The following is a 20,760-nucleotide window of genomic DNA, read 5'->3' as shown; positions in this document are numbered from 1 at the left end:
AATCTCTCTGTTTATTTGTTTGTTTTCGTTTGTTTTGAGAATTTCTGGCAATTAAGTTGGCGATTTGCTGCGCCTATTTCTCAATCCTTTCGCCGGGCGGAGCCGTTGAAGGGGGCGTGTGCAGCAAATCCTGTCCATACCTGTCGTCCTGTAAGGACAAGGCCACTCGGTCAGAAGTCAAAAGTCAGAAAGTCAGAAAGTCAGTTTTTTACACAGAACTTGGTTTATATCGGTGTATTTTTTTTTTTTTTTTTTTGCAAATTGCGTAGATTATGCGAGGATTATGTATTGATTGCGCGCAATTATGATGTCCTGTTGCTGCCGTGCCGAGAAATGGGAAATGCGAATAAAGAAATACGAAATACGCGACTTGAAGCATTTACGATTCACGCTAAATCCTTTGAGCACCCCTTTTGTAACCAGGACCTTGAAGGCTTCTATGCTAGCTTGCGTAAAATTTCATAACCCTATGCGATGACGAAACAACGAAATAACGAGCTGTCGAGTTTAAACAGCGAATCATTCGGAGAAAACGCATCCTTCAGCATTATCCTTTTTACCTCTTGCCAATCCGTTGGCTAAAAAACAGCGCTGACTTCCCTGTAATTGTCAAGGGCCCAAAACAATTCGCAGGTAAGGCCTAAAAAAAAAATGGGCAGAAAAAATAGTAAAGTTGTCAATGTTTCGCAATAAACACGTAACCGTTTGCTTATATAACGGGTTTTTTACGGCTTCACATTATGAAAGCAGCCGGAAGATGAAAGGCTAACGCTTGTTTCTCTTGCCAACAACAACAAAAACAGAAGACAACCATTTTGAGTTTTTGGCGAAAATGAACGTTAGTTAATTACTGCCGTCGTCAATTGCCGGCAATTATAAACTGCGCAGATGTGGCGCATCCTGCAGGACTCAGATAGCGGGTGGCATGCCAAGGGAGGGGGTAGAGGTGGGGGAGTGGGCATTGGTGTGGGTGATAAATGTGCGTGATTTGGAATGAATGTGCATCGATTAAAACCGCAAAGCAATCAATTTGCGCCTTTTACTCGAGTCTATACCAAATTGGCTCGTACACAACCAATTAATGTCAGAGCAGCAACATTTACCCCGACACCAGCAGCAGCAGCAACAACAACAACAACAACAACAGTATTAAGAACGAGGCCAACCCCATGAGCAAAACAATTACCTCAAACCTGGAACAGCAAGGGCAGGGGTAAAAGGGAGGGAGGGTATAGGCATTCCGCACGATAAACTTGCAATAAAGTCAAACTGAGGCGTCTAATTGCTGTTAACTCGTCAGTCAGCGTCAGCTTCAGTAAATTGACCGTTTTGGGTTGAACGTTGCCACCTTTTGATTAAACGCTGCCGCCACACACCTGAAAGTGGCAAACAGGCAAAAGCAGCATCATCGTTGTTTGCATCATATACCGCAATGAATAAGTGCCTATAATTGTGACTTTTAGAGCATATTGTCGACGGCAGCGTCGACAGCCATTTTTATGCAGCAACCACCAAGACTCACAACTCTCAACTTCCCGCGAACACGAACAACAACAAAACAATGATGAAAGCTGTTTACGTGCTAAACTTTAAAGAGCGAGCTGCTGCTCTCACTTTCACACTCTCTGCAGTTGCTCTCTCTCTAACTGGCGCAGACTCACACTCACGCAAGCTGAGATAGCCAATGAGCTGCTTTGCTGATTGGCTGATTGACTTGGAGCCATTGCTCGCTCCATTTTGAATGCAGACACGCCCTATGCTGTCGCTGCTGCTGCTGCTGCTTTTGACGTTGACGTCGCCACCGCTGCTAAGAGCTAATAAAGTAAAATGAAATAAAATGCTGCCATAATTGGCGTCGTTAATGCTAAAACCATGAATACTAAAAAGTTTTCATTTACTGCAGCTGAGCTGCGGCTTAAATAACAGTAAATTGCATTGTGAGTCGGCGAGGTTAATAGCTAAAGTCAACTTTACATGGGAGACACTCTGAAACGTTTTACTCTAGACTCCAACTTATTTTTACATAATATTGAAGAAATGTATATCCAACACATCTTTTGCTTATAGATACGTCAATAATCATTAATTCGTTGGGGTGCTATTTTCTTAATTATTTTATTGATTCTCACAACTTCAGAGAAAATTGTCCTATCCTATCTACACCATATCTTCCTATTCTATCGTTCTTACGTTACAGCGCAATACACGTAAGACGTTTACAAATTTTTAGAACACCCGCTAAATTTATAACACTCAGCTTCAGTAAGGCTGCGGCTTCTTATAGTGATACGACAACGCTGAAATATGGCCATACTGTTTTTGAGCACTCGACAATGTGACCAAACAGGCTTAAGAGTTTTTGACTTGGAATTCAACGAAAAAATCGATAGATGATTTGAATTCGATTCGATTTGAAAATGATCCCGCCAAATTTGTATTTTATAATGAACCAAGGTTGCCACAGGTGTTAAAACTGTGAGGACAAAATTAATCAAAACAAGCAAATTAAATTTGTTTTAGTTATTTAGTGATGATAAATAGTAACATTAATGTGAATATGTTTATGAATTATAGAAGTTCGTTGTTTCTCAGGGGAAGAAGTAATACATTTTTAATATAATTTCAATCAGTCCAAAAATTTGAAAAAATTCTTACAAAAAAGTATAGGAATGTAAAACTTTCATAACTTTTGAAAATTTTCTCATTTTGAAAATGGGCGAGTCAAGCCTGGTAGCCCGTTTTTTGTTGTGACATGACTATTAATACCAGTTGGCAGCACCGTTGAAAAGTAAAAAATGGATTTAGATAAGTAGCTCAAATTTAAATGAACGATCTAAACTTTCATATAGTTCAGTAGCTCAATTGTTTTGCTTGTTCGTTCCAATGAACGAACTATATTGGGATTCTAGTCACTGAACAAACTAAAATACGAATCGAATGAACTGAACGAGCTACCATAGGACTCGATTCAACTGAACTAAATGAGCTACAAAACAGGGATTTAGTTCGTCGTTCACTTTAGGGATTAGTTCAATAGATCTTAGTCCGAGCGATTCGATACAACTTAGCGGATAGCACACTGTTCTTTTTCTGCGAAAAAATATATTTTAATTGGAGAATTAAGCGGCAATACAGGAAAAATATTCGGTTAACGAATACAACTCAATATTTGTAACGCGCCAAGACTTTTCAAGCAATCAAAAGCAGCAATTGAACAGACAAACGAGCGAAATAAACGAAGGAAGTGGAATAAAGTGCGCTAAAAAAAGTGAAATCAAGTGCTAAAAAGTCAATTTTCTATAATCAAAAAGTGTATTTAAAACCCAACAGTGCAATTACTTTATGTGACGAATTGTTAAATTATAAAAAATGGGAACGAAAGTGCAACAAAACGACGACGCTGCCGCCGCCAACGCCGTCGCAGCGCCAGCGGCAGAAGCGGCCGCCACCCACAGCAACGCCAACGCCACAACAACAACTACAACAACAACAACAACAGCAGCAGAAGCAGAGACAACTGAAAAAGCAACAACACCAACGCAAGAAACGGAGCTACAGTCGAATACGCTGCTGCCCACACATACCACAAGCATAGTTACATCCACGTCCATTGCTCCAGCACCGACGCCAGCGCCGCAAGTGCTAATCATTCCTGCCGCCCAGGCTTCCACCATGGCCACAAATGCCGCCAAAAAGATACGTCGCGCCTTCTCAATGCCACGCAATCCGTTTCGCTGGTCGCGCAAATTCAAGACGGTCGCTGCAGCAAACGGCACAGCGTCTGGCAGCGACGTCGGCAACGGCGGCAGCGGCAGCAGCACGGCCATTTCGTCCTGTGTGAGCGGCGGTCGTGGCCGCAGTGGCAGCATTGTATCGTTGAACAGCTACAAAGCGGCGTCTGACGCACCCATGTGCCGGGACAAGGACACAATTGGCCATAACAGGGCGGCAACAATCGCAGTCACCACCATCAACAGCAGCAGCAAATACAACAACAACAACAATCGTACGACCGGCCAAAATGCACGTGTGATGCGTCGTTCGTCCTTCAGGAAATTTCTCAATCGAATCGCGCAGCATTTGAGCGCAACGGTGAATGTTGGCGTAAGTGCTAGACATTTTTATTAAATATTGTCAATAATATAATGTTTTTATTGAAATACCCCCAATATTCTGCAAATATTAACTATATATTTCTTTGTATAAAAGTGTGTATGCATTTCACTTTCTTTGTTCGTAGTACAGCAGCAATAACAACAACAACAACAACAAGAGCAGCATCTCCCTCTGATAAGGAGCACAGAGTCAAAGCGAGTCACAGTGTGTGTGTGTGTGTGAGGGAGTGTGCATGTGTGTGTGTGTGTGAGTGTGAGGGAGTGTACATGTGTGTGTGTGAGGGTATTTATAAAAACATCGTTTGGTGTGTTGTCGGCGTTATCGTTGCCTTTGTTTTGCTCAGCACTGCCGCCTTTGCGTCTTTGTCTCTTCGTTTGCACTTTGGTGCCATCTTTTGTGCAATACGTTCAAAGTTTCAATAGTTGGCACACATGCATAAATATTTTTTGTACTCTACATATATGTATATATGTAAATACACATATGTGTCCTGTATTGCGTGACAAATGTTGTTGTTGTTGCCACCCACTGGGCGCAATATATATGCTGGCCAAATCGGCATTTGCCACGTTTCCATGTACGGCCGTAGCTATTGTTATTGTTGTTGTTGTTGCTGTTGCTGTTGTGCTGACTCATACAAAAATGCGTGTTGATAACAGACGACGTATCATCGTTTACAAATGAGACTTATTCGGCGTTGCTTTCTTTCACAATACGCGTTTAAAAGTCACACAGACAGTCCGAGTATGGGAAGAAGAAGAAGCAGAAAGAGAAGCGAAAAGAGAAGAGAGAGTATGTTAACTATGCTTTGTGGAATGTATGTAGAATAAGAAATTTACATACAGACATAGCAAGCAAATAAATATGTATGTATTTGTGAGGCAATTTTAATGCATGTGGGTCAAATATCTGACGAAATATTTGCTGCATTTTCTGGGAAACTATAGAAAGCCAGGAAATTGCAAATTTGCATTATGACGACCAAATTAGATTACAGGTATTTTTATAGTTTGCATTTTTGTTAGAAAAGAGTAAGATCCTTCAGGAATATTAGCAAATTCCATTTTTGGAATATACGATTACTCAGCGACAAAATTAACCTGTAGAGTCTACAATGTAGACATTCTGGCAGTTAATTAATCACTTTATTTAATTTAACCTTACTAAACCCTTTTTTTTTTTATTTTTTGATGATTAATTATAGAAAGAGAGAGAGAGAGTACATAGAGTGCGACTTGATATATTGTTCAAGTACTTTAACAATTTTTTACAGAATTACCATGCGAACAGCTCATGGAAATTAATGTTATTTTTAACAATTGCTGTCTCATTATTATTTTTATAATTTTTTGTGTGTGTGTGTATTATTTTTTATAGCTGAAAAGAATGTGGGGGAGTGGGAGAGAGGCTACGAATTTGTTGTAGGTGGTGTGGTGCTTTTGTTTTGTGTCCAACAATTGTTCAAACAATTTGTGTAAATGTTGGCAACATTTGTTGGCCTGTTCGCGTTATAATAACAATAAACAAATAAACAAAACAGCAGCGACAACCTCAACTGAAGCAACAACGAAACTAACATACATATATAACTATAGCACTGCACAAGATAAAAACAACAACAACAAAGCAACAACAACAAAAGTTTCAGGTCGTGCGCTGCTGGAGCGAAGCGGAGAATAAAATGCAGCTGGTGTAGACAATGGAGCCAGTCCTAAGGCTCTCTCTCTCTCTCTCTCTCTCTCTCTCTCTCTCTCTCTCTCTCTCTCTCTCTCCCGCTCGTGCGACGACTCCTCGTGGCAGTTTGACAAATGTGTGCCACGCTTTGTGGCAGGGAGTCAAAGCTGGCAGCCTACAAAGAATGCGAAACTGGAGGCAAGTGCAGGGAGCAAATGACAGCGACAGACAGTTTAACAGCTTAAACTCACATTGATAAACCCATTTTCTTTCTCATTGCCTTTCCTCTTCTTTTTCTTCCCCTTCCCTACTCTCTTGGTCTGCTGCCGAACTGTATTTGATCTAATAAGCAATGCATACAGTAGTTCTTAGCTTATGGGACACACTTTATTTTTATTTTTTCATATATAATATATATAAAAAATTAAAAATAAATGATGTTGCTTAAGCTTAAGCATTAATGAACATATCTGCTTATAAATTTTATTTATATCTCCTTCCCAATACTAGGAAATTTTATTAAAAATTTTTAATATGTAAAAGCTGTGGGCCAAATAAGCTGAGAGTCACTGTACATGCAGTGCACATGTATTTTCATATTGTATATATGATATTGTAGCTGGTTGTTATTGTTGTAATATATGTCTGTTGATTAATTATAGAGGGCAAGACCTTAGCCGCCGTTGACCTTTTACGCGCCTCGAATTCCTAACGATAGCACGGAACACTGGAAATACACAAATACACAATTTCAAATGCACGAACTGAATTCAAAATTGAATCGAGGCGACTTCCATGAAAACGACAGCGAATAATGTATTTGTTATTGTTACTGTTATTGTTATTGTTGTTGCTGCGGTAATGTACAGTTACTTGATTGTTATACTAAAGCACTAACAACTGACAGCTTTAGGCCTCTTGTCATTGGCCAAGTTTCGGCTTTGGCACCTTTCACCAGCTTCCAAGTTGCCAGCTGTTGGTCTGAGGCAATTGTCCATTGTTGTTGCTGATGCTGCTTTGATTGTTGTTGTTGTTGTTATTATTATTGTTGTTATGATTACCTCACACTCCAGCTGTGGGCCAGTAGTTGATTTATGATTCACGCTTCAAGTATCTCGCATTGATTTTATTCAAATTGCCCGACGCAGCAAGTGCAATGCGACTAACCAGCAGCAGCAGCAGCAACAACAACACGTCAATATGACAACAACAACAACAACAATTCAATTTGGCTTATTAAAATGCCAATTGGTGCATTGCGCGTGGGTCGTCGTCGTTGTAGTTGTCTATTGTGTAAAATTGCATGCCAAAAAAAACTGAAATGCCCAACGACAACAAAAGCAAATCTATGAAGGCGCTTGTGGGAGCCAAACAAATGTCTCAGCTAGGTGTTTTTCTACATAGCATACACTATGAGAGGTTAAGGGGAGGGTATAGAAGGGAACTTGCTCGTAGACGGCATTAAAGCCAAAGAGTGACACTCAATGATGAAACGTGCGATGTGCAATTCACAGGCGGCAATAATAACACGTGATTTTGTTGCTACGGCTAAACATTGAATGGCACACGATGATCACGGCGGAGGGGGGACTAACGAGGAAGGGGGACTTTGAGTGTCATTTGCAAACAGTTTCCGTAAGCTTTGACTACCCACTGTGGTATGAATAGCAGTAGTAGTAGTAGTAGTAGTAGTAGAAATAGTAGTAGCAACAGTAGCAATTGTACTTGTTGATGGTCGAGATTAGTACGTAACCGCGTGTACCTGACGAGTGTGTTTGTATGTGTGTGTATGAGTGTGCCTCTGTTTGCTGATTTCCTATGATATTCAGTCTGCTTTTGGCTTTTGTGTGTGTGTGTGTGTTTCACGTATTTGTATTTCCGCTAGGCTAAAGCTAACACGTAACTTTTGCGAATGCTTATTGTTGTTGCAGTTGTACAACAAACTGTGCGAATTATTATTGTGTATGTTGTTGGTTTGCTGCCGTGCACACGTTTTGCACTCTTCCTCTCTGTCTCTCTGCCTTTCTCTCGCTCTCTGCGACTTGCGTGCTCTTTTGAATTCGCTTTCAAGGTAAAATCAATTGAGATCAAACTAATTGAAAATGTTTTCAGAATGGATTTTGTTGTTGTTCTTCGCTCTTCCTTTTTTTTTTGGCTTTTATTTTGTGTCTGTATTTTTGTAGCAACATATTTTCATAAACAAATGTGCGGTGCGCGTGTAAACATAGTTGCAACAACAACCACAATGTCCGACACAATTTGTTAAACTATGCGATAAACTAGATTCATCCTAATCGAAAAGAACTCAGATACAAGATACGTGAGGATCACCAGATAAGTTCATTCACTCGGCGTAATCAGTGCTGAGATTTGCGTCAATTGTCATTGTCAGTGTTGCCAAGCGAGCAAACTAATAAAAACTTGTCTATTTTTAAAATAAGTATTATCAGTTTAACGACTTAATTTAGAAAATATATACTACATACATCTTAACGCTTAAAATCTTTAGTTGAAGATTCGTTTTCCTCTCACTTTTTCCAAAATTAACTCTGAGATACTTAAAATTGATTACCAACAAAAATTGCAAATTATTACTAATAAAAATTTTAATTCGGTAGCTAATCATCTAATAAAAATTTTAATGCTGTAGAAAGTGAATTAGAGGTAGGGTTAAAGCGGTTAATGGAATTGTCATTGTCAGTGTTGTCAAGCGAACAAACTAATAAATATAGCTTATTTATGAAACAGTATTATCAGTTTAACGACCTAATACAGACAGTATATAGTATATACAATTAAACTAATTTAATTAAACGCTAAATGTATTCAATTAAAGGTTTGTTTCCTTCTCATTTTTTTGAAATTAAACTGTTGTGTACTTGAAACTTATTTGCAACAAAAGATCCACTTTATAGCGACTATCTTTCGAATTTTTAAGCTATTCATATAGTTAAATTGTAAATACATATTTAAGAAAGCGAATAGAAATGGGTTTAATGGAATGATGAAATATTTCAGTGCATTTGTAACGAAAGCAAACTCTCGGCAAGTGTTTTTATAATCCTCTTCAAAGGTCATATACTATACGAGTATTAACAAACCGAAACTTGGCTCTGTCTCTCGAAAAAAAATAAATCGTTAAGTGGAAAGCTTTATTGTTGTTGTTGGGGCACATCGGTTAATGTACGAACTCATATTCGTATGTATATACGTACAGATATAATTAAAATGCGATTACTTTATGACGTTCGACAACAACAAAAAAAGCTACTTGAAAATTAGACTAAAGAAATGTTTACGTCATGATGAGTTAATTATACACATAAATTTTAACCCATAACACCCATTATGTACATATGGTATACTAGAGACCGTTATTATATATATATTTTTGGTATATATATTTCAGTTGCTACTAGTAAAACTGTCCACGTATCAGACAGAACAATACCTTGTGATTTGCATTCGAGTGTTAGTGATAAACAAATAAAATTAATAAAAGCGCAAATTTCGGAACCACATTTGAGCTCTGTATGTGGGAATTTTATCATTTGTCCTTGTGGTATCGTATAGCAAGCCTGGTCAACTGGTTGCCCTGAATAAATACTTGTAGATGGCTAAAGAACAGTCGCACTTGCACTTGTATTCACGTTCACATTCCAACATGTTTAGGAGTAAATATCGCACCACTGATAAGCGTGCAATTCACACAGTCAAGGTGCTGATTAGGGAACGTAGATACGCAACCTTGGTTGCTCTATAGAACTACAGAATGTGGGCGGGGTTGCCTGAAATTTGTTAGCCACGTGCAAATGCGTTTTACATAACAAACAACAAATAAACATTAGAACATTGCAATCTACAAAAAGACTCGTCGAGTGAACAATGCATTCATCAAATGTCTTAAAGTGTCAAGTAAATTTGCTCTATAGCTTGTTTTGGTCAATTGAATTGGAATGAGTTGATCATACATCATATTACCAGCTCAAGTATGAGTACTCGAATGAGATAGCTTGAATAGGAGTAATGAGTACATCGAGTATCGATTGCTTTGCTTTTGGCAATTGATTGCAACCAGACAACAATCGGACTTTAAAGCACTTCCATAAGATTGAACTGGTTGAGTTCATTTTATGAAGGTCTTAAAGTCGACCAAAATCACAGAAGTAATCATGTATAATCATATTCTACACTCAAATTATTTCATAATCAATTTTAATGACGAATTCGTCATGTCACGTGATCACTTTCCACTTAGCACCTCAACTTGTCACATTTATAAAATAAATACAATACGTATACATATGTTTTGATATTTATATTTATTTTAATGTAAATGATTGCGCATAACTCGTTGAAGAGCGATAAAAAGATCACAGGCAAGGCAAAAATTACTAGATAAAGTAAAACTATATTTATTTTAAGCTTATTTAATGCCGCACTCTTAACAAATATAGCTACATGCATACGAGTACGTAAATTCCAATACAAAGTTGACGAACCGGTAGAACACATGATAGTCACACTTCCCAACTCAATAAGCTCTCGTGCTGTTGGCCAAGCCCAGTTTCGGCTCATAGACAACGTTGTTATTTCATTCATGCTAGCTTTCAAGTCGATTCCAAATAACAACGACAACAACAACAACAACTACTTCAACAAAACTACAACGACAATTATCTTCAATTATTTACAATTATTTAATAAAAACGTAAGCGTAACAGCAACAACAGCAACAACATCAACGGCAACGATCGTTGCAACGCTGCATGCAAGTGCCACTTGCAGTTACGTAAATAACAATAACAACAACAACAACAACTGATGCAACAACAACAACAACTACACATACATACATACTAATTGTAGAACAGATAAGTAATCGAAGCGGCTTTCGTTCGCTTTATCGAGACATTTTTGCAGTAGCGCATAAACAATTTGGCCAATGGAATTTTTACAGACAGACAAAAGTCGAGTCCCCCCAAGCAGACAAACAAATCGAATAATTCGATACTTGCGAACCAAATAAATGTTATTCACAAATGCGAATTGGAATATACTTATATATGTACACATATCGTATAAACATATTTATATATTGAGAGTCGCAACTCGAAACTGGGCTCATATTCAATTAAAAAAATAAACAAAACAAAACAAATGCAAAACAAAGATAAATGCGCTTAAACTTATAAATAATAATGATGATAAAATTGCTACAGTAAATTGAGACAAGTGGCGACAATAACGGAGTCGGTGACGGTGTCTGTGTCTCTGGCGGAGACGGTGACGACAATACTAAATTCTAAGACTTGGCACTGCACAATTAACAAAAAAAAAAAACAACTGAAATATAAATAATTTGTTGTGTCTAGTAAAGCTAAATGACAAATATATACCCTGTAAAAATTAAAAAATATAAAACTATCAATTTAAAAAGCAATGTCAATAATTGTTATAGATACATCTTTACATATGTTTATTACTTACGGATACTGATCAAAAAATATTAGTCATAACTTTATTATATATGAATTATATCTCCTGAATGTTTCTCACTAACTTGTATCTAATAATATAAGTATATAACATAGCTCAATGAATTTTTTTATTAATGAAATTTTCAAAGCTATTGTGTTAATTCTACTTAACTGAGATCATCAACCAATTGAAATGGCAACAACACAATTGCTGCTATTTACTTGGGGTTTTCACTGTTTTTTCCAATCTTTGCAACGAATTTAAAATCAATTAAAATATCAACTCTTTCTTTTCAATATTTTGAGTTTTAACATTTATTTTTTATTATTATTATTATACTCTAATTATATGGTTGCAGTTGAAACTTTTTAGATTTATCAATTCGTGCAAGGCCTTTAGTTTGACTTTTGATTATATATGTATACATATATATGTTATTTAATTTAATTTTTGATTTAAAAATATATTTAAATACTAAATAAGTTTTGGGCGACTAATTTTAGTTGACGTTAAATAAATAAATAAATTAATTGCCATCGGTTGTCGGCTGAATATTTAATGCACATATTCGTATGCCACCCAATGATTACGGGTTAGAAGAAACGTTGCCGCACCGGTTTGCCTGACCGGCTAAAGCGTCGTATGCGCAACGTCAGAACTACAACAACAACAACGACGTCGTCGTCGCCGTCTCCAGCTGTGTGAGAAATGCTTTACATTTTGTCTGACGCTGGCCAATGCGATTAGGTCACTAGCCACCGCACATCAGCAGACAAATACGAGTACATATATCCACTCATATAGGTATATATATATATATACAAAAATATATATATACATAACAGAACATGCGTTTAAAGCAAATTCCACTCAATTTACTTATTGAGGCTCGTCGTCTGCCATTTGTGCGTTTGAAATTCCGTTGATTCGAGCAACAACAATAACAATATTAAAAAAAATACAGAGCAAAATATAACAGTCAACAGTCTGTGTAGTTGTTATTGTCTATGGTTTCTTAAGCTGGGTCTTAATCTCGGCTTACATCATTAGGATTTAATTAGGGGCTTTGTTTAATGAACTAAGCTGATTAAAAAATCGAGCAACAAGCAAATGGAAAACCTCTTTGGCTTTATGAATTATCAAATTTCATGTTGAGTTGATGCGTAATAATTAAACAGAGAAAACGATGAAGAGATTATGAAAGACTTAAGATGCCCAAAGGATGCTTGGGTGTGAACTGACCTTCACGCAGTTGGTAATAAATTGAAAACTAAAAAAACCTATACAAATCTGAGAACTGACAGCTAGGATATGCTGATATAATAGTTGCCACTTTCTGTGTGTGTATTCAATGTGGGCTAAGGAGCAGAGCAGCTGAAGGGCTGCTTATGAATACTCAATGCCATTTGTCGAGTGCAGTCCAATGCCAGTGCAATGTCAATTCTGATAAAGCAATGCCAACGGATGCCGCTTGCTCTAAAACAAAATAACAATAGCAATAACTTGTTGCTGACACATTACTATTGACGGACGGTTGGTTAGGGAGTGTCAGGGAATTGTCTGGGAGGGAGGTTAATTGTGACAGCAATTCACAACTATTTGCCTAGTTCAGACTGTGATGGGGATGCAGATCAAAACAGTTGACAGCTAATTGCAAATGACGTTGCTAAACGTGACAATGAGTGACATGATATTTAGGCCAATTGATTAAACAATGTATAGTAAACATATGTCTTTGATTTAACAACTTGCTGCTTACTTATAGCCCTTTCTCTATCAATCTATCTATCTCTTTGTATCTATCTTTAACTAAATACAGTCGCCAGAGAACAACGCCGCTAATCGCACAACTTTCATTGAAATCGTGCCATTCTACACCGGATGCTGGCGTCGAAAAGAGGTACGAGTACATGTCGTAATACCCTTTAGTTGTTTGTGACTCCTCTTCAAATGTCATGGGTTTGAAACCCAAGAGGCGAAGAGACAAAGAGCCAAGTCCAAGTGCAACACCCACGGCAAAAGACAACGCGTTGTCTTCCGCTGCCTTTGGGCCAATTGTGTTTTGTGTCTAGTTTTATTGGCACCACTTTTCGGTTATTTATTTTGATTTCTTTGGCCCAGAGACTCGCGTGGGTTTTTGCCTGCTTAAAACCGGCTTTGATTTTGCTAAGCGCTTCTTTTCAACTCTATATTTTTCTACGGAATCGATAGCTCGATGACGTTATAAATTTTAAGTTGCCCTTCTTTTTTCCCTCTCCCTTTGCAACTTAACTATAGCACACATTCACACACACACACACACACTGTATGCTTAAATCAACTGATTTTGGCTGAATTTCCCAATACAAGCACAGAGACAGACATGCACTTAGCATTGACCCCACTGTCGACATTTGACCTTTGAACATTTGCTTTTGTTTTTGCTGTATTTCTGCTGGTTTGCTCTTTAATTTAATATTAAGTTGAAATTTCATAATTCAACAACATGATTTCAACACGAAATGCGTTAAATCCACTCACTTGCCCCAAAGTGGGGCAAACGCTTTTCATGTGAATGCAAAAAAAATATACAAAGCGTGTTAATAATATCGTAAATTCCCTCGACCCCAACGTCACACTCATATAAATACGTATGTACACACTTGTATGTGCATTAATGTGGCTTTAAGGATTTACAGCATGTGGATTTCTGATTTGTATTCATATATTCTTTTAATTAGTTGCTAAATTGAAACATTTCTTTCTTAATTTTCGTTTGATTACTTTTCTGAAATTCGTACTTATATTCTGTTTGACAAAAACAATCTCAAAGTTTTGAACATGCTATTTTGAATACTTTCCTCGAATTTTCATGTTGTGTTTGAAAAATTGGCATTTGTAATTAATTTTTTGATTAATATTTCAAGATGTGAGCGTGAAGAATAATTTAAGAATTTTTGCTCACATATATTGGAACTTTCCATTGAATTATCATTTATTATGTTTATTTTGTTAAACAACAAAAACATATTGCATTGATAAATGATTATGTGGAATTTATTCAAATGAATTTACCTCTTTTCATTTTCATTATCAACCTGTAGTCAACCTCTAACTGATTTGCTTGTTTAGTTTGTTCGTTCGTTTGTTTGTTTGTCTGTTTGCATTGATATTAGCACACTTGCTTTGTATCTGCAGCACATACATGAATTAGTATTATCGCCTATAATTCCAATGTTAAACATTTGCATAAGATTACGTTTCGCAGTACAGCCAGTTGATAAGGAGAGCAGAGTGAAGCTGGCAAAATATTGTTAGGCCAACACAACTGTGCTGCTTTCTTTTGATCGTATTGCTTTCTGCTTGTTTTCTAAATAATTCTTCATTTATCGCAAATTGGCGCAACGCTAAACAATTTTTAATTGGCAACGAAATTGAAACCCAATCCCCCATTCCCCAATCTCCTGCCCGCTGCACAGTTGCGGATTGTCGGGATTGTCGGGCAGTTTATATAGGCAGCAACCGCTAAAAACGAGTTTCGCCTTCATCAATTTGTACTGTAGTCTCCAGTGAGTAATCTCCAGTGCTTCTCTCTTGCAGGCGAATAAACATGGCCAAACGGGCATGGGCAATGCCAATGGAACGGAGCGTGTGCCACCCATTGGGGGATATCAATGGCCCGCCGATCAGACGCCTGGCGTTATGGGGCTCAAGAATCATGGCAACACCTGCTTCATGAATGCAGTGCTGCAATGTCTTAGCCACACGGACATACTGGCCGAATACTTTGTTCTCGATCAGTATAAGGTAACCTGAATTAAAACCCAACTTCATTCGTAACTAACTCTGGATATTCCCTTAACCTTTCCCAGGCGGATCTGAAGCGGCGTAATAAAATCAACTCGCGCAAATTCGGCACCAAAGGTGAACTAACTGAGCAGCTGGCCAATGTCCTCAAGGCGTTGTGGACCTGTCGCAATGAGAGCGATCATAGCACCAGCTTCAAGGCGGTCGTCGATCGATATGGCACACAATTCCGCAGTTCAACGCAGCACGATGCGCAGGAATTTCTCTTTTGGCTATTAGACAAGGTGCACGAGGATCTGAACACGGCAAGCAAACGACGCTACAAGAGCATTAAGGTAAGTTCTGTTATCTAACAAAAAGACAAATTTAATGAAATTAACTTTTGAAATCAATTCGGCTTAAGTTAATTTATTTCAGAGAAATATATGATTAAGTCAAGAATAGCTGCTTCATTTCAAGAACTAACTGCAAAAACAATATAAATCAAGACAGTTTGTGTTTTTCAAGATCAAAACAAAAAATATATAAGAATAAAAAGACTTATATCGTTCCTAATTGATGTTGGCTTTTAAAGCCCTATAAAGTGTATGTATTTATTTTTAATAAGAATTTTGATATGAGTTGAGACTCAGTTTACTATTATTATTAGCTGCTGTTATCATTGGCTCGAATTGGGCGAGTCAGATCGTATAACTGACAGTTTAGACTTGTTTTAAAAAAGAGTAGAATTTTTGTAAGAAGAGCTGAACCTAAACAGTGTAGCAATTAATTAAAAGCTTGTTAAGATTATACATAAAGCTTAGATCGTCATTGAACAAAGAAGTCAGCTTAGTAAAAAAAAGACATACTGTGGTCGGCATATTTATTTTGACAAAACGTAAACTTAAATCTACTCATTATTTTAACTAATTATGAAATGAAAAGGTCATTTAAATCCTGTTTGAATGATACATAATGTTCCTTAACCCATTAAGTACCCATTGAAAATTTTGAATTTATGTAAAAATCTACTTTTTTGACTTTTTTCCTATGGCTTAAACAAAAAATGTTTTGATGCAAAAAGTTTCTTCAAACAATTTTTATAGTGACTGCAAAAAGAATTTTTCAAAAATCTCTTTGCTTATATTTTTTATGATTTTTTTAAATGGGATGATCACAGAAAAATTTTGTATGAAAAGGAGCAATTTTCAAAAAATCATAAAAAATATAAGCAAAGAGATTTTGGAAAAATTCTTTTTGCAGTCACTATTAGAATTGTTTGAAGTAACTTTTTGCATTAAAACATTTTTTGTTTAAGCCCGAGAAAAAAAAAATATGCCGACCACTGTATTTCGTCCTAAAAATTAAAAATACGCCTTATTCTTATTTTCTAAAAAAAAACGAATATTTTTTCAACTTTCACAAAATATTTTTTGATAAATAAGTTGTCTAAAATCTAGAATAAAATAAAAAAAAATAATTTCTTCGTTGCCTGCATTGTCAATTTTCTCAATTACTAACGTTGCTTTGTTTGTTGCCCTCACAGAACTCCTATGGACGCTCCGACGAGATTATTGCCGCCGAGACGCTGGCGAATCACATACGCTGCAATAATAGCTTTGTTCAGGCCGTGTTCCAGGCGCAATTCCGCTCGTCGTTGACCTGCCCACGCTGCCAGAAGCAGTCAAATACCTTCGATCCGTTCCACTGCATTTCGGTGCAACTGCCACAGCTCACCCAGTTGACCATCTTTGTGACTGTGGTGTACATGAAGCAGCAGCCACGCCAGGTGAAGATGGGCCTGCGTGTGCCAGCCGGCTCGCCAATTGTAGCGCTGCGAGAGCAGCTCCAGGAAACGGGCATTGCTGCCTCTCGCATGGTGCTTGTGGATTTGAATGCTGAGGGATTCACGCGCGTCTTCTACGACACTCAACCCGTGGAGACGCTGAGCAGCAATGAGAACATCTACTGCATTGAAGTGCCGGAGGTCAGTCCAACGCCAAAGGCTTCTCTCGATGCAGCGCCAGCGGATGCCGCTGAGAAACCTATGGCTACGGCTGCAGCGACGCACTCTACGGATCTACTATTACTTGTGGCCAATGTACATAGAAAACCTGCAGGCGAGGGAGAATCGAATGTAGTTTGCACGAGACTTGGAGCACCGTTTAGCATGAAGGCGCCACGCGATTGCAGCTACCAGGATCTGCAGAAGCGTATGCTGCGAGAGATGTCGACGCTGTTGAAGCCGGAGGTGTTCTCATATGCGACACCGCTGACGGACATGTTTAAGATCCGTTTACAGGATCCATCAGCCGATCCGGATACGTATCTGGAGCAAGTGGAGCATCCGCTTCTTACGGAAATGATTGACATGGCCCTCTCTGTGCTCTCCTCGGAGGCGGGGCCGACACACATTAAGCTGCTGCTGGAATGGAGCGCACCAGAGACGCACTTTGTCAACGTGCAGTCGGACGCAGATGCCGTCGTGGAGCACGAGAGCGTGGCGCGTCTGAGTGCCAGCAAACCCAACGATACCGCAGCATTAACGCTGGAACAATGTCTGGAACATTACACCAAGGCGGAGACGCTGAGTGCAGAGGACGCCTGGCGCTGTCCGCATTGCCAGCAGTATTTGCCCGTGGTCAAGACTCTCGGTCTGTGGTCGTTGCCGGACATTTTGGTGGTGCACTTTAAGCGATTCCGGCAACACCAATCCAAGGGACCGCAGGCAGCCAAGCTGACCACCATGGTCAATTTTCCACTAACCGCATTTGATATGTCGCCGCATTTGGCACGAGGAGTGCGTGAGGGCAATTCTTTGGGTCATGCCATGGAACAACAGGCGAATAAAAAGTCGCGATCCAACGATTCACGCTCCTCCACACTCAATTCACGCGCTGAGCCCAAGGATACGCGCTATGATCTGTACGCCGTGTGCTATCATCAGGGTGACACGCTGGAGACTGGTCACTATACGGCCGCCTGCAAGAATCCCTATGATCGACAGTGGTACAAGTTTGACGATCAGCGTGTAAGCAAGGTGCCCGAGGATGATATCGAGCAGGATATTATCAACAACGAGGCCTACATGCTCTTCTATCAGCGACGCAGTGCGGACGCATCTGCAGAGTGCTCCGGCTCCAGTTCCAATTCGGGAGATCATTGGGTTTCACGGATTGCACCGCCAACAACAACAACGCCAGCCACCAGCAGCAAAGACAACGTTGCAACAGCCACGGAAACGCCTGAACCGGTGGCAGTAGTCGCCGAGAAGGCAACATCCAAACCAGTGGCCATTCCCATACCCAAAGTTGCTTGTGAAATTGAGGATGATGGTAAGTGTCGCCATAACATTAGTCATCCGTATGCTAATCCTATAATAGTTACAGCTGCTGCTCAACCAGACACCAAAGTGAGTCCAGAGGATTTACCACCTAAGGAGGTGCTAGACATTGAAGAATTGGCATTCGCCGATGCCGATCAGGAAGCAGAACCGGTTGTTGTAACAGAGACTAACATTGTTACACAAATCGAGCCAATTACGCCATTGCCAAGGACTCCGACGCCGCCGCCGTCTGCGGCCAAGCCAGAAAGCGCTACAGAAGATGCTGATACGTCGCAAATCTTTGCCATGGATGAGGATTGCACTGAGAAAGAGTCCCAGGTGATTGCCAGCGAAGCCGTTGCACCATCCGCTGTTGCAGAGCCGATTAAGGAGACTGTTACCACAGCTGAGGTCAAAACTAATGGTCATGCTGCCGCCAGTTCAGGCACGTCGTCAGCATCCAGTTCAGCTTCGTCGGTTAGCTCACTTTCGTCGCGCTCCTCGCCACGCTCACTCAGCACTTCAGTGACGGCCGCATCCACGCTGCAGAGCAAGTTCAATGGCCACATGAATGCCGCCTCGGCTGCAGCTGCTCTGCTAAATGGCAATGCAACACAGCAGTTGTCTTCCAGCTTGCAGCTGTCGCGGCACGCGTTGCACAACCACTGCAACCACAATTGGAACGGCTCACGAAGCAGCGTCTCTGCCGTGGAGAGCGTAACGCAGCAGCAACAACAGCAGGCAGCGGCAGCTAGCCTCAGTTTGAGGCACTCCTTTTCCACCAGCTCCAACTACAAGTTGCGCGAGTGCAGCGAGACATTGTCATCGCTCTTGCGCAACTCAGCCAACACTTGCAGCAAAGACACGCTGCTATTCATCGATCAGCAGAATCATCACCACGCATCAGGTCTAATTGAAGATGACGACGACACGTACATGGGACGCTCCCTTTGGGTAATTTGTGACTATTTGTGAAATAACGACTAAAACTAATTTGATGACCTCTCTTCTTTTAGATTTCTCCTGTGACGCCACACAAGCTAATTACCGTATCGCCCAAGAATTAGTGGCAATAACAATTACGATTATCGAGTTGGATTCATGCGGGATATATATACAACCGTAAACATACAAACGCACTATAGTTATAAGCCTAAAGTTTACTTTATATATATTGAGTACTTCTATATAACAAACGATTAATGCAGTTGCATTTAATTATAAGCAAATGATGTTATACAACAGCGCGATATACATACACATATATATACACGTATATATTATACTTTTAGTTGATTTAAGCTAGTTGCAATATTGCATTAAGTTCAAAAGTTGGGAAGCTTTTTAAATTTGAATTAAGATAATTTATTGAAAATGGTGACGTTCAACTCAATGATGAATGCAACATTTTTTTAAACGATTGACATTGCATTATGTGTATAATTATTTATTTAGCGAACTATGAAACAAGTACAATATGATTTGAGTTAGATTTCTTTTCATGCAACACAAGAAATGCAATAATTTTAGTTTTATTATTTTTGATTTATCGAAGAAGTGCATGGCATATAAGTACACTTTAGTTTGTATACGAAACCAAGTTTCAATCAACGTATATACATACTCTGTTATGTATAAATAAATATATAAAAACATGTATATTTAACCAATTCAATTACTATGTATAATTATGTTTACGATGAGAGTATTTGTATTTTAATATTTGCAACATATTTACTAACACACACACACACACACAATATGGCCCAACATTTCTTGTTCATGGTTGCACGATTGAATGAATATATTATATGTTGGGGTAATACATTTTGTATTTGTATGTGTAGAAAAGCATTAAACCAAACCATTATATTGATAACAAATGTTTAAAGACTTTAAAACATTGTTTTTGCATAATGTACACTTTATTATATACATCATATACGTATACATATATACACATGATTAAACTATTGTATGTTAAGATCAAGTTTATTAATTGATGAAGTGTGTAATGTACATTGTATTCATGAATAAACGTGAAATTGTTGGATATAAAATGCGATTTTCAAATAAAACCATAAATTCATAATTCACATTCATTAGCATTAACATTTTGTGTTGCAGACTTCGTTTATAAGAGCCTGAAAGAATGCTTCAATATATTATAACATCATTTAATGAACACGACCTAAAAGTATGCAATGGGATTTATTGCATTTGAAACTGGAACTACTCTCTCGAATGTTGCGCTCTCAGTCGCATGTACAATTCTGAGGCAAAGCTTTCTTTCCACTTTCTGCGCCATGGCCATGGCCAATCGACTCGACTCTCTTGGCCATGTTCAGAAGCGAGGTTCATTGTCTGCTTGCTGCGCAGGCAGAGTCTCAGTTGAGTTA

General features: G+C 38.8%; 1 protein-coding gene across 2 annotated transcripts; it reads left to right on the top strand.

Moving 5' to 3' along the window:
* Positions 1–2,859: 2,859 nt before the first annotated feature.
* On the top strand, positions 2,860–20,421 carry LOC117783690 (ubiquitin carboxyl-terminal hydrolase 43). Of its 2 annotated transcripts, XM_034621218.1 has the most exons (7): positions 2,860–4,104; positions 13,091–13,171; positions 14,851–15,057; positions 15,123–15,392; positions 16,583–18,371; positions 18,426–19,315; positions 19,378–20,421. In XM_034621218.1, the coding sequence occupies exons 1-7, from the start codon at positions 3,370–3,372 to the stop codon at positions 19,426–19,428; spliced, it is 4,023 nt and encodes a 1,340-aa protein (XP_034477109.1). In that variant the 5' UTR covers positions 2,860–3,369; the 3' UTR covers positions 19,429–20,421. The 2 variants fall into 2 exon arrangements, with proteins under 2 accessions (XP_034477109.1, XP_034477110.1); XM_034621219.1 differs by lacking the exon at positions 13,091–13,171 and having other exon boundaries at positions 18,420–19,315.
* Positions 20,422–20,760: the final 339 nt, after the last annotated feature.

This window comes from Drosophila innubila, assembly GCF_004354385.1.
Source record: "Drosophila innubila isolate TH190305 chromosome 2R unlocalized genomic scaffold, UK_Dinn_1.0 1_C_2R, whole genome shotgun sequence".
NCBI lineage: Eukaryota > Metazoa > Arthropoda > Insecta > Diptera > Drosophilidae > Drosophila > Drosophila innubila.
Note: the sequence above shows the minus strand (reverse complement) of the source record. Positions and strands in the feature narration are given on the sequence as shown.

What these genes read in the sequence shown, in the direction of transcription:
- LOC117783690 (XM_034621218.1), top strand. Translation starts at nt 3,370, where the DNA reads ATGGGAACGAAAGTGCAACAAAACGACGACGCTGCCGCCGCCAACGCC. An exon ending in GACGCTACAAGAGCATTAAG is followed by an intron (nt 15,393 to 16,582) that starts GTAAGTTCTGTT and finishes TTGCCCTCACAG; the next exon opens with AACTCCTATGGACGCTCCGA. An exon ending in ACATGGGACGCTCCCTTTGG is followed by an intron (nt 19,316 to 19,377) that starts GTAATTTGTGAC and finishes CTCTTCTTTTAG; the next exon opens with ATTTCTCCTGTGACGCCACA.